Here is a 14148-nt window from a genome sequence, read left to right on the forward strand (position 1 = left end):
CGTCTGTCATTGCAAAATCAGACCATTAAAAAAAACATAGTACAACTAGAACTACTTTAATAGTTGTTTTTAAATGTACTTCAAATACATATCCAGTAACAGAAACCAAATAAAAATTGTAGATTTGTATTGCCGAATTGAAACAATAAGATTTAAAATATTTTTAGTTTTGAACTGAGAAAGGAAAAAATACATCATGGATATCAATCAGCTTGCTTACAAAGATCAAAACATAAAAATTGTTCCATCTCTCGAAGAATCTTTAATAATGATGGGAGTTAATATCGACTTTGGTGAGCATATATTGCTATGGTTTAAGCAACTGAAACTGATATGGAAAACATGGAAAAAGAGTCTTACTATTGATCAACATTTTGATATTTTTTTTCAAGTAACTGCAGATCCCTATCGAGTAGCTTTAGTTTGCATTATAAAATGTGAAGAATTTAAGGATTGTAAACCTAAAACTTTGCCATATTACTTTTGTGAAATTCTCTACAAATGGTCTCAAACTAGTACAGTGCTGCCAGATGAATCATTAAAGCTACCTGCATTTCAAATTGCAATACAACAAAGAAATCAAAACTTTCTTAGTTTGGTCATAAAAACATATAAAATATACTCTATCAAAGACAATATTTTACCCATTATTTACAATATGATTAAAGATGATAATTGCAAACAAGCATCTCAAATTGTAATAGCTATGGAACTATTTGATGATATACCTGTAGAAAAATTACTTTTTCCTCTTATATTGCAAGACAAAATTAGCTTGGTAGATGAATATTTGGCTGAATGTCCAAATCAAATAAGACCTTTGCTATTATTTTTGGATAATTTATTGGATAAAAATTTTTGTATAAAATCATATGCACAAAAATATATTGAAGAAAATAGGATATGTAATGTTAAATATGATAAAATTCATTATAAACCACTAGGAAAATTGGTTGCTCGGTTATGTAGCAAATTTAACATTCCAATCGAAACATGTACAAATCTTAGTAAAAATCGCACTACAGGGGGACTCAGATATCTAATATATCAAAAATATGTAGAACATAACATAAGTTCATCTGTCTGGGATGACTTGGTAAAAGATTCTCTTCAAAATAGTATAGAGTGTACACAGCAATTTATTGACATGCTAATAGATTTTGACAGAAATGAAGCATTAAAGTGGGCTACATACTTTCAATTACCTGAGCATAGTTTACCTTTAGCTTTAAAAGATATGTCTATACAGGAGACAGTAACAGAAGAAGAAAACTGGGATATGCCTGAACATGTTACACAGACTTTCTATAAACTTCCACTATCTGACAACAATGTTGTTATGGTGAATACAGGAGAAAAATTTTATGATCTTGTTTCTACTTTATTGAGTCACAGTATAGTAAGCATTGATTGTGAATGGAAACCAACTTTTGGAGCAGTACCATCGCAAGTTGCTCTAATACAAATAGCCACCTTTGATCATGTTTACTTAATTGATACATTAGTATTAAATTCTAAACAATATGCAAGTTTCTGGTATAGGTTTAATAAGTCGTTGCTAGATAATGCAGAAGTAATTAAGTTGGGATTTGGGCTTGAACAAGATTTAAAAGAAATAAAGACTACAGTGAATGGCTTAAGTAATATAAAAGTTAAGGGTGAAGGATTATTAGATTTAAGTTTACTATGGAAAAACCTTATTAATATTGGCTTGTCACTGCCAAATGAGAATGACAGTGGTGGTAACAGTTTAAGTTCATTAGTGCAAATTTGTTTTGGTCTACCATTGGAAAAAGCTGAGCAATGTTCAAATTGGGAACTAAGACCACTGAGAAATACCCAGATAAATTATGCTGCACTTGATGCTTTTGTGCTTCTGGAAATTTACAAATTCTTACAAAAAATGTGTACAGAACAAAACATAAACTTTGAAGAAGTTTGTAATGATGTTATGCTTGAAAAAAAATTAAAAAGTACAAAGAAACTAAAAGTTGTGGACAGACTTCAAGCTTCTACACAAGAAGTCAAACTAAAAAGCATACAAGATTTTAAAATATTAGTAGAGACTGAATTATCTCATTTAATACCATATTTTCGTTATTGTGGTATTGATACTATCATGCCATCTCCAACTATGCAATGGTGTGATATAGTTAACTATGCATTGACTGAGGATCGTTTTGTTTTAACAGGTAAATTAAAATTATCTCCAACTACAAAATTTTCACAGAACCACATTTTAAATATAGGCAAAGGAAATATTCGAGAACAGGTTGCAAAAACCCTGTATCATTTTAATATAAAATTTTCTCAAAGTGACATTTTAAGTAGATGTTTATACTGTAATGAAAATTGCATTAAAGAATTATCAAGAAATGAAGTTCAAGATCTTTGTACACAATATAAATTATCACAAAAAGTTAATCTAAACTTAAACAAATATGTTAGTGATAATGAAGAGGACTATTTTGAAAATATTCTTAGTGGTTCTGATGAAGAAGAAATATATGTATATCATCAACCTGAAGATAAACAAAATAACTCATGTCAAACCAGTAAAGGAGCAGTAATAGAAATAACTGATGTTGATAAACTATCAAAAACATCTAAATTATCAGTTTTATGTGAAACATGTGGAAAATTATACTGGGATGAAGATCCTTGTGTATTTTCAATTAGGGAAGTTATAGATACCTTTATGAATAACACTGTGTAAAAGGAGCAGAAGAGTGATAAGATGAAAATCCTGAAGTATTTCTGTATTTTTTTATTATTTGTATAAACATTATACAATGTATTAGCTTATAGTTATTCTTTACGTTTTTACTTAATTTATAATAACGTAGTCTTGTGTTTCCAGTATAAATATAAAAAGACAAAATTATTTAATCTCATTGATTAAAAATGTTTTTGTTGTTTTGTTGTTTTTTTTTTATTAGATTCACATAATACAATTGCAGTTACTCAAATATTGTAAGCCAAAGTTGGTGCTGAAATATTCTGAAGAGTACCAATATTTAAGCAATATCCAATTTAGTTGTTATTTAATATTGTTAAGTCTGTTATAATTATGAAATTCTTTTGAGTGATGTATTATGTTTATTTTTCTATTATAGGGTTGTTATACAAACAGAGATAAAATGACTTTAAACTGTGATAAATTAGAATCAATATTATAATTAGTATTTTAGATTAAAATGTAGTTTTTAAAATGAAAGTTATATAAGTATTCATTTGGCTCAACAAAGTAGCACCTTATAACAGAATATATTATGATGTATAAACCTATAATGACATTTTCAAAGCATATAAATAATATTTTGTGCAAATAGCTCCTAGGATCTATCACCGACAAATAAATCATACTTCCATAAAAATTGTAGCAAATTACTAGACATTTATTTATTAATAGATTCGTTACAATTAAAATATTACAATTATGTTTTTGTGTTTTTCTTTAAATATAGCAACCTCTTCAGACTTTAAATCGGGATTGTCTTGTACATTTAATTTTTGTAACTCTAAATTAGGAAATCCTTTTAGCGTGGTTAAATTGTTACCAGATAAATTCAGTTCCTGAAATCAAAAATAGTTTAAATATTAGTCATTGCTTAGAATAAATCTTATAAACAATTAATATTTCTCTTTAATGCTAGAATCTAAATAAGCAACTATGAACTTCAAATACTTAAACAAAAATTTATTTTAAAAGTATTAAGTTTCACACTACCATAGTTCTTTGTGGGCCAGTCGTGGCGCAGGGGCACACTAACTAAACGCGACAGGTTGTGGGTTCGATTACCACTCAAAATTTCCATTTTCATTCCATCTGGTGTCGATGCAAAGCACGACGTTGAGTTCCGCCACTGGACACACAATGCCTCCACTATACGGCGAAAAATAGGGAACGGAGTGCTGAACTTAAGTTCAGCACTCCGTTCCCTAAGGTACTAGGTTCCTACAGCAGGGTACTGTGTGCAGGATACAGCGTGACGCTAATCTATATATATAAAAGGAAAGGACATGTTCTCACTGACTGAGGTAAGACGCAGGCACAGCCGTAACCGCTGTGCGTAGAAACGTGAAATTTGGACAGATGTTTATTTTCATAATCTGGACATTCACTAAGCTTATGACTCAATAAAGTAGAAACAAGAGAATAAAATTTAAGAATTCTTATAGATATATAAATAAATTATGGTAATTATGCATATTATATTAAGGCCAAAGATTAACGCGATTGTTGCGGGTTCGAACCCCACTTGAGACAATTAAATTATTGTCATTTTTTTTCATTGAATTGATTATTTTCATTGAGTTCCGCCACTGAACACACAATGTCTGTCCTAACACCACTTTCTACAAATCAGCTTTAGCTTACCTTACAATGATGTAGTTTAACTAATGATGGTAGTATACTAGAAGTCAACTTTTGATTGGACAGGTCAACAATTTTACAAAAACTATAATATTGTATATGAGGTAGACTCGTTATTCTCTCACTAAATTCTACTTTATATTCTGTTGAAATATTTTTATAGTTGTTTGACAGCTGGTTCTCAATGCTCCATTTAGTTATCAAGTCACTGTAGTACCCAGCTCTTTGACTGTCCATTTGTTTCAATGTTTTCAGATTATCTATTACTTCTTCATGATACAGGTTAGCATTGATACAATGTAAGAAGACAGTTGTTGTGAGTAATGTCCCTGAAATAGTTCAATAAAATAGTAAAGATATACTTGAAAAAAAAATATCATTTATACAATATTTCATTGACATTTGAACTTATTATCTGCTAAGCATATTTAAAATAATGCAATTTTGTATTAATTTTAATATTTATGTTTTACCCTGAGATCCGGCCGTTGAATCCTGCATATACGATTTTTCTTAATTAAACCTATATTAATGAATAATACATGATTAGTAGAACAGATTACACCTGGGTTGCCTGGAAGAATCCTGCCGCAATCACCTTTAATTTCATTTTTTCGTAACTCGTTTTTGGAGAAAACTGCACCAATACGTTTTTTATATGAATCGCACATCATTTGAAAGATAATCACATAAGGAATTGGAAAATTAAGGGTCTGCCAGCTCTCAGTCTGCCGCAAGTCTAGGGTTGCCTGGTTTAAACATGTCACTAAATTTGCACTCATGTGTTTTTTGAATGAATCATATATCAAATTAAAGCTTATTTTTTTTCTGAACACTATAAAACAGGGTTGCCTGGAAAATTCCTGCCGCAAACAGGGGTTGCCAGCGTTTGAAATATTTTATTCCGGTTCCGTTTGACTATGAGAATAGACGATGAAATGCGCAGTCTGCCTTATGTTTTAAAGTAAAATATTATATAATAGAAGGTCAATCTTAAAATCAATGTTTATTCTAATTGTTCACCTGTTAAATGATGATTTTAATCATATTAAGTACACGCAGAAAACTATTTAAAGCTGAAATCATTCTTATTTTTCAAGTAAAATAATAATCCATAATATTGAGTCTTTGCAAAATATATTTTATAAATAATAATATTTAGTTAAATAACCCTTTTAAAACAACTAAATTATCTACTTAAGTAAATGTTTACAAATATCGATCTACTAAAAGGTATTAATTACAACATGTTTCCTTAATATAATGAGAGGTGACAATTATTGCGGATATTTTTATTATTAATTAAGAAAATATGGATAATTACATTTCAATAAACAATCTCTCTCTCTCTTCGCCCTCTGCTTGTTTAATTTGATAACGCCGTCCGTATCCGTAGAGAGAACTATGGCGCCTATATTTTTGGTACGAATATTTACGTTTTTGCAAAGCATGTATTATTCATTAATATAGGTTTAATTAAGAAAACTCGTATATGCAGGATTCAACGGTCGGATCCCAGTCTATTTAGTTTGAATGCTCACAACATATAGACATATTTAACTCTGTTTGTAGCTTTTTTCTGCCTTAGGCACTTTTTCACATATAGCAGAGAGAGCAGACAAGCAGATGGAACTTAGTGTTTACACCACTTGCCTTGCCTGTCTCATTTTCAAGACATTTCGTACCAGAGTAGAAAATAAATTCATACCCCTGAGTAGATAACAAGTTCACAATTATTGACAGACATTCACAGACAGTGCCACTGCAGCACACCATGCCAGTGTAATTTGTAAGTAAATTTTTCTATAACTACTTACATCTATTGTCTGGTTCTAGAGCCAGGAGCTGTCTACATGCTTCAAGTTGTTCATTTAATTCCTCTACAACTGGCTTAGAGTATTGGTTTTGAAAAGTGATATCATTCTTTCCAACATACATAGTTGCTTCATATTTGTCACAAATAATTACTTCTTTTTCATTTAGGAAGATATGTTCAAGCTGAAAATGATAAAAACAACATTCACATATTGTTAAAGATAATCAAAGTAAGATTAAAATGAGAAAAGAGAATAAGTAACAAATAATTACTAACCTTAACTTCTCCATCAATAGATTTTAAATTGTGTTCCAATATCCACAAATCATCATACTCATAACCAGAAGCAGACATCCATTCACCTCCAACTTCTAAATCATCTAAGAGTATTTTCACATTATTTTTTATATACTCTTTTGATACACTTTTACTCCATGCTACTGTTGCTTTTGATAGATTAATACAAAAAACTACTGGTTGTATGGTGACTTTGACTGCACCTGAAGTTAGAAAATTAAGCACAATTATAGTAAAATGCTGATGACAACAATGATGTAAAATATTATATTATATAATATTATAAAATATAATATAATTATTCAAAATATATAATAGTTTTTAGCTTCCCACTTGTCTTATTCACTGTTATTAACTTCCTCATACATGCCCTGGGAGCCCACTGCCTCCAGTGTCATTGACTCTTAAAGCTCATTCTTGGATCATCTCTTACTTTTATTTTATCATGTACACTTTCATTTCAATATTAGCAGACGCGCGCAGCTTCGCTTGCCTATTTAAGGGTGAATTCTAATAACCCATGAAATATGTGTTCAATGAAATATTTTGAAGTCTAAATTTCAAATTTAATAAAAATCGGTGGCGATTTAACGATTTTTCCATACAAACTTTCAACCCCTTATTTGCACCTTTAGGGGGTGAATTCTAGAAAACCATGAAACATGTGTTTAATCATATACGTTTAAGAGTCTGAATTTCAAAATTATGAAAATTGGTGACAATTTAAAAAAAACCTATACAAAATTTCAACCCCTAATTTGCACCCTTAGGGAGAGAATTCTAGAAAACGATGAAACACGTGTTCAATTAAATACTTTTAAAAATGTAAATTTCAAATTTTATAAAAATCGGTGCCGATTTAAAAATTTTTCCATACAAACTTTGAACCCCTATTTTACCCTTTTAGGGTTAAAATTTTTCAAAATTCCTTCTTAGTGGATGTCCAGATTACGAAAGTAAACTTTTGTCCAAATTTAACGTTTCTACGCACAGCGGTTACGGCTGTGCGTGCGTCTTACCTCAGTCAGTGAGGACAAGTCCTTTTATATATATAGATAATATTACCTAATAGCCATCTTTGATAGAACCATGCACTGGTATCATCGGGGTCAGTAAAGGCAGCACTTTGAACCATTTTCAATTCATGTTTATGATGATTATCTTGTATGGGTCTACCTCCTGAAGGCAATGATAAAAATGTTATAAATATATGAAAAAACAATAGATTTTTATTTAGAAAACATATAAAAATAACATGTAATTTACATTTAAGTGTAAATTTTTAAAATAACACCAAATATTTGTTGCAATGTTAACATTAGAAAAATTTTACCTTGTAAATCAGGAAACAGCTCTACTAACATTTTACTCCTATAATGCCAAGCTGAATAATTTGAAAAATTATCATACAACTTTTCAGTTGTATAATCAAATTCTTCTTGCAAAGGTGGTTTGCACTGACTTACTACAAAACGCCGATAGTCCCAAGTATGAACTAAAAATAATTCATTAACTATAATAATACATAAATATAACAAAAATATAATAAATATCAAAACATTTACATAACAACAAAACATACAATTTCTTTCATCTAATTTGAGATATGTATTGCACAAGTCTAGTTCTTTTTTCCAATCAGGATCAGTCCTTGTAGTTAGCACCCATTCTCTTTGATGCCAGGCACAGTATGACTTAGGATTTACTTTTAAGCAATATTCTGTCAAAGTTAGTTCAGAGTCATATAGTTTAGACACTTCTTCATCACATTCTTTGGTTTTACTGTAATCAACATTGTTTTTAAGGAAAAACACATTTATGTATATTTAAACATATGCTATATAGTAAGAATATAGCATGCATGCACCAGAAGTGTTAAATATTTAATATTACCTTAAAATGTTAAGTATTTCCCTTCTTATATTCCATAAAGTATAAATATCAGGATTGGACATTAAAACTTTTGCAGTAATGTCTAATTGCTCTTCATCTTGTTCATTATTATTTCTCTGGAATGTTTAGTTATATTAGATTTTATAGAAGTTACAGCAATCAATAATATAAAATATTTTATACAAAATATTTTCATTAATTATACCTTAGACAGAATGTTTTTCATAGCATGCTTAAAAATTTTTAACTTTTCTTGTCTCTCCTTTTCTTTTCTAGCTTTTTCTTCTTCTGATGTGCGAACTTTTATTCTTCCATGCTTAAAATCAAATTAATATAATATTTAATATTGTTAAATATGATGAAACAATACATAATAGCATATAAGCATATATTACAAGTCTTACCATCGTGGTGAATATTTATCTATAAAACATATAACTAAAAATATTAAAATAAATAATCGGGAACTTTATATATTGCTTAAAATGAATTGATTTAATTTGAACATATAAGTTTGAAATAATACACTATCAATGATCTTCAAATAAAATAATAATTACAAGGTTAGATTAAAAAATATTTAAACGATAATTCTTTTAAGCATTTAGCTTCTTTACAATTTCATTGTTATGAACACGTTATGAAATGCAACTACGAAAATAATGTACTAAAACATTCCAAATATTGTATGTTTCATTTCATTATTAAGTAAGTACTTGTTGGTACTTGTCAAATGTCCACAGAATACATTTACTCAAATGTCCAGCTGTGATTATAAGGTATAATTTATATTACGTCAAATGTTTTTACAGATGTAAAATTAATTTAAAAAAAAATACGGTACCATATTATTATGTATAGCTGCAATCAATATAAAGTTTTTTTGGTCTAAATCTAAATTATTGAGGTTTACAAATTAAGATACGGATTTTTTGCATTAATATTGGTGTAGGTCAAATGTTTTTTTTTATCTATCATTGATAATTTAATAACTTAACACTAGCAAAATAATAGTAAAGTAAATTATTAAAATATTATGTACACAATATTTAAATACCGTACTGTTAATTTGATCACTAGTAATTGTGCAGGGGCACAAGCGTATGATTATAAACGTAACCAGTGCTTCAATTCCCACTCGAAGTAATTAAATATTTTCGTTTCTAGGATATCGTAACGAAACAAACCGCGGCATTGAATTCCGCCACTCAGCGCGCTATGCCTCCAGAATTCGGCGGAAAGTAGGGAACGGAAGTTCCTTAATATGAACACAATGTCTTAACATAAGGTTCCCAGGTGTACTGAAGCTGAAAAAAAAACCGACATCTAGCTTATGATCTCATAAGTGTAGCTAAGGATCTCGCGCCAAATTTTAACAATTATTATTATGAAGCTAGTTTTTCGTTAATAGTTTCATTTTGACCAGACGCCCAACTTCTAGCCTCATAACAATATCGTTTATGTTAGCAACAAACAGGGTTCGCAGGGTTGACGTTTATTGGATTTTTTTAAATTCTCCAGATAATTATCTAAATTAGTGAAATAATTTAGGACTACTAGTACATTGCTTCCTCATTTTTACCGTTTGGTATGGTTTTGTTCACATCATAGTTATATCTAGGTGACGGTAATATAGATGATATAGCACTGATCACTGGGTATATTCTGTGGCACTGACAAATGCTTTTTGTTAAATTTGTCATGTCATTTCAGTGAAGAATGAAATAAACTTCTCTGTATTAATTCAATACATTTTCTTAGTGTTTTTAATTTAGTAAACTTTAGAATTTCTCAAAATGGAGCTCTCCGCCGAAGGGAAAACCCCAGAGTATATGGCGTTAGCCGGAATTAAGTTCAAGTTATCATTACCTGAATTGAAAGATAATCCTCAACTTAAAGAACAATTATTACAAGGAATTAAGGCTGGTCATATGGCCCCATATTACAAAGAAGTATGTTCGGACCTTGGATGGAGCTTCGATCAAAAATTATTTGATGAAATGGCAAAAGAGAATCATGAGCGACTTGCTAAATTTGAAGACGATGATTCTGAAACACCAGTATGGCAAGATCGGTGAGCTTCAAATTTAAATAATTTTTCTGATATTTTAAAAATACCCACTGTTTCCTCATGAATCACTGATACGAATTTTATGTTTTAGATTGGACTATTTATGTTCTATTGGGGACAAAGAAGCTGCATCAGCTCTGGCAACATCTAAATATGAGGACTCTACTTTAACTACAAACCGTAGATTAGATGCTATATTTGCTATGTTTAGGATTGCTTACTTCCATGGATGTAATGTAAAAGAAATGGGCAAAGCAATCAACAAGGTACAGTAATCTTTGCAAAACTTAATATCAAAAGAAGGCAGGGTACTTATGTATTACTGCCACCACTGTTAAATATTTGGTTGTCTTCTTTCGTTTAAAGTCCTTAATCTAACCTGCACTTAAAAATCTCCAAATCTATCAATCAGCTAAATAGTTGTCTTAATCATATTTTTTTTATTAACAAATAAATATTGATAAAATATAATTATAATATACCATATAAAGTGGGTGTTATGGCATAATGGTACAGCTGATTACAATTGGTGGATGTAGTTTTGAAACTTATAAAGAGGAATGCTAAAATATAAATGATTTTCATTTCCCCACTGTGGTAGCCAAATTATGGTATCAAGTTCTGCCACTTAATACAATGTGTTGAAAAGTTGGGTGAAAATGTGGTGCATTCTCCAGCGAGTGTCTTAATTGGTTTTATTTGCTTGCCCTGCTACTCAGGAAAAACCATGTAGTGGCTTATATTTACAAAATAATAAGACTAATATATTATGCTAATTATAGGAAATATTTTTGTTTAGGCTCATGAATTAGTAGACAAAGGTGGTGATTGGCGTTCCAGAAATAAACTTAAAGCATATGAAGCAATATATTGCTTAGCTGTGAGAGATTATAATCATGCAGCAGAACTTTTTATTGACTGTGTATCTACATTTGAATCATATGAGTTAGTAGATTTTGGTAAGTATTTTTATGTAATTGTGTGGGAGTTGAATTTTGGTTTGGAAATTACTGTGTACTTATTCCAATAATTTAAGATTTTTAAGGGTTTTTGTTTTTTAATTTATAGCTGTGCATGCTTATCCTTCCTGTGTTTACCCTTCACATAGCAGGGTAGGCAGAGGGAACCTGGGAATCTTCCGATCCCCACTTTGCGCCAAATTCTGGGGGCACGAGATGAAAAAAATGTTTTGTCATAATAATATTTTAATATAAATAATATACCATTTCCTTGAAGTAATCTCAAACCTACAACTTGTCACGTGTATGTTAACATCTCTGCCCCAAGACTGACCTGCTTTTTAATGTGATAAGAATGTATTAAAAATTAATTATAATTTTTTATTAAAAATAATTATATTTAAATTGAAAATTAAAAATATATTAGCTTTAGAATACTTTCAAAGTAGAGAGTTAGTAGCTGCATTTGGAGGAAAAATTTTGTAACAACTTATTATACAACAATTAATTACTCTCCTCTTTTCACTTCCCACCCGAATTTTGAGACATTGCGCATTGAATTGTGGTGAAACTCAACACCACACTGTCTTGTTACTAGAGTGAGGAAAAGAAATGAATTAATCTCCCAGAATGAGAATCAAACCAATAACTGTCGTGTTAATAGTTGAATGCTGTGTCACTGCATTAAAACAGCCTCATACCCTCTTATCCAATGCATATTTAATGACAATAGCCTTTAATTATTAGGTACAATCATCCAATACTGTGTGCTAGCATGTGCACTGGCCCTGGAACGTCACGCCCTACAAGCAGCTTTACGGCGACAAGGCGCTGCTGTGCAGGCCTTGCGTTCACGCTTCCCAGAGCTAAGAGAACTTGTTGAATCGTTGCATGAGTGTCGCTATGCTGACTTCATGAAGAGTCTTGCCTGGGTAAATTGCTATTTATAATTAATTGTATTCATTAGATCATGTGTTCGATATATGAATTTTATATTATTATGTTTGTTGCGTTACAATTTGATTTAAATAATCATTTTCTTTGTTCATATAATCAATAATTTTATTTTCATTTATTGTAACAACATACCTTTTTACAAGATTACTCTTATTTAAATTTTTATGACATAAATAACACATTAAAGATTAATAAAAAAAATATTATCAGCATTATCTAACCAAAAAGATTTATATTTTCAGGTGGAAACTCAGATCTGTGTTGACCCTATATTCAGACCCCACTACCAGCACTATGTAAGAGAAGCCCGCATCAAGGCGTACGTTCAGCTACTACGTGCATATCGCTCGCTCAGTTTAGACAATATTGCAGATACTTTTGGCGTCACACGAGAGTTTATTGAGGACGAAATCTCTACGTAAGTATTGTTTTTTCCAACGAAAACACAGCTGATATAAGTGTGACGTGTTCGTTTATACGTGTGTAGGTGTATCTGTATGTATATCTGCGGCATTGTAGTTCCCAAATTGAAGGACTGATTCTGATTTATTTTTTTTTGTTTGTAAGGAGACTTAATCAATTGCTCCTTGTTATGGTTAAAGAAATATGTTCGGCCATATAAAGATTGTCAGCTCTTTTCTAGTTGTTCGTTTATTTTTTTCAGATTTTAATATCTGAGGATTTTATTTATCTGTTAGGAGTATAACAAGGATGCAATTAATGCCATAAATAATAACAAAACTTACTTAAAAGTTAAAATATTAGTGTTGTATTTTATATACTTTTTATACACCTATTATTATATATATGTACATTACTACCCCAATCTCTAAAGTTCATATTTATCTTTTACATTTTTTTATTTATATTTTCCAACTGTAAACGAAAAAATACTATAATGAAACTAATGAATTATTTTCATTCTATCCCTGTGGTAAAATATATTACATTAAACTGCATTACCCTTGGATTCGGGCGGAATATGGAAGATGGAGAAACTAATGCCCAGAAATGACATTGGTTTCTTCCTGCCAATCGTGATATTTACGAGATATCTGCTACAAGCTTAGAAAAAAATATTTTTAAACCATACTAATACAATACGGCCGATAAAGTCGTAGCTGTCCTGAGGTTAGTTGATAGATGTGCACATCTGATTTTTTTTCTGCAAAAATACAATAAAAAATTACAAATTATAGGTTCACAGCAGCCGGTCGACTTCAATGTCGCATAGATGCGGTCGCAGGGTGCGTGGTGACCGGCGCGGGACGCGGCGCCGATGCCGACCGCTCCCAGTTGTACCAGGCTACCATACGTGAGGGGGATCTTCTATTGAATCGTGTTAAGAAACTCGCCAGCGTGATCAACTTCTAAGTTTCATATGAACTCCTCCTCCTGTTCTTCCTGGCCTACGCTGGTGTTTGGATGGTTATTTTTTTTTACTATAATATGTCACATGCATTTGAGGACATAATCGCATTATTAGAATTTGGAATAAATTTACTTTTTAACAAAATTTTCAGTGTTTAATTGAAATAGCTTAGTAATTTATTACGAAGAATTGAATAGCTTCATTTGTTACACTTAAAATTTGAATCTTAAGTTTTTAACAATATAACAAAAAAAATCGATTTTAGGAAAAGCACTTTGTAGACAGTTATAGTGTAAAGTTTGAGTTTTGAGTAATTACCGAGTGATGTAATGTATATTAGCTTATTAATTCATAAATAAATTTCTATTAAATGATTTATATATTTTATTTATCATCATATAGTTT

The 14148-nt window shown here is 30.4% G+C and overlaps 3 protein-coding genes across 3 annotated transcripts; 2 read left to right on the top strand and 1 right to left on the bottom strand.

The window, feature by feature from the left end:
* Position 1: 1 nt before the first annotated feature.
* Positions 2 to 3440, top strand: Nbr (exonuclease mut-7 homolog). Its single transcript, XM_085185059.1, has one exon. It carries the CDS (start codon positions 197 to 199, stop codon positions 2714 to 2716), a length of 2520 nt encoding a protein of 839 aa, XP_085041185.1. The 5' UTR covers positions 2 to 196; the 3' UTR covers positions 2717 to 3440.
* Positions 2753 to 9054, bottom strand: RabGGTa (Rab geranylgeranyltransferase subunit alpha). Its single transcript, XM_085185071.1, has 10 exons — positions 8789 to 9054; positions 8590 to 8700; positions 8385 to 8500; positions 8074 to 8273; positions 7825 to 7986; positions 7557 to 7670; positions 6471 to 6694; positions 6196 to 6376; positions 4382 to 4707; positions 2753 to 3576 (listed from the first exon to the last, which is right to left on the bottom strand). The coding sequence occupies exons 1-10, from the start codon at positions 8789 to 8791 to the stop codon at positions 3424 to 3426; spliced, it is 1590 nt and encodes a 529-aa protein (XP_085041197.1). The 5' UTR covers positions 8792 to 9054; the 3' UTR covers positions 2753 to 3423.
* A 1000-nt stretch (positions 9055 to 10054) lies between these two features.
* On the top strand, positions 10055 to 14117 carry Rpn7 (regulatory particle non-ATPase 7). The gene is made up of 6 exons (XM_085185128.1): positions 10055 to 10458; positions 10547 to 10721; positions 11255 to 11414; positions 12162 to 12346; positions 12614 to 12789; positions 13571 to 14117. Exons 1-6 carry the CDS (start codon positions 10181 to 10183, stop codon positions 13743 to 13745), a joined length of 1149 nt encoding a protein of 382 aa, XP_085041254.1. The 5' UTR covers positions 10055 to 10180; the 3' UTR covers positions 13746 to 14117.
* The last annotated feature ends 31 nt before the right edge of the window (positions 14118 to 14148 follow it).

This window comes from Heliconius melpomene, chromosome 1 (genome assembly GCF_056956725.1).
Source record: "Heliconius melpomene rosina isolate 202511_hmr_F chromosome 1, ASM5695672v1, whole genome shotgun sequence".
In the NCBI taxonomy this organism is placed as follows: Eukaryota; Metazoa; Arthropoda; class Insecta; order Lepidoptera; family Nymphalidae; genus Heliconius; species Heliconius melpomene.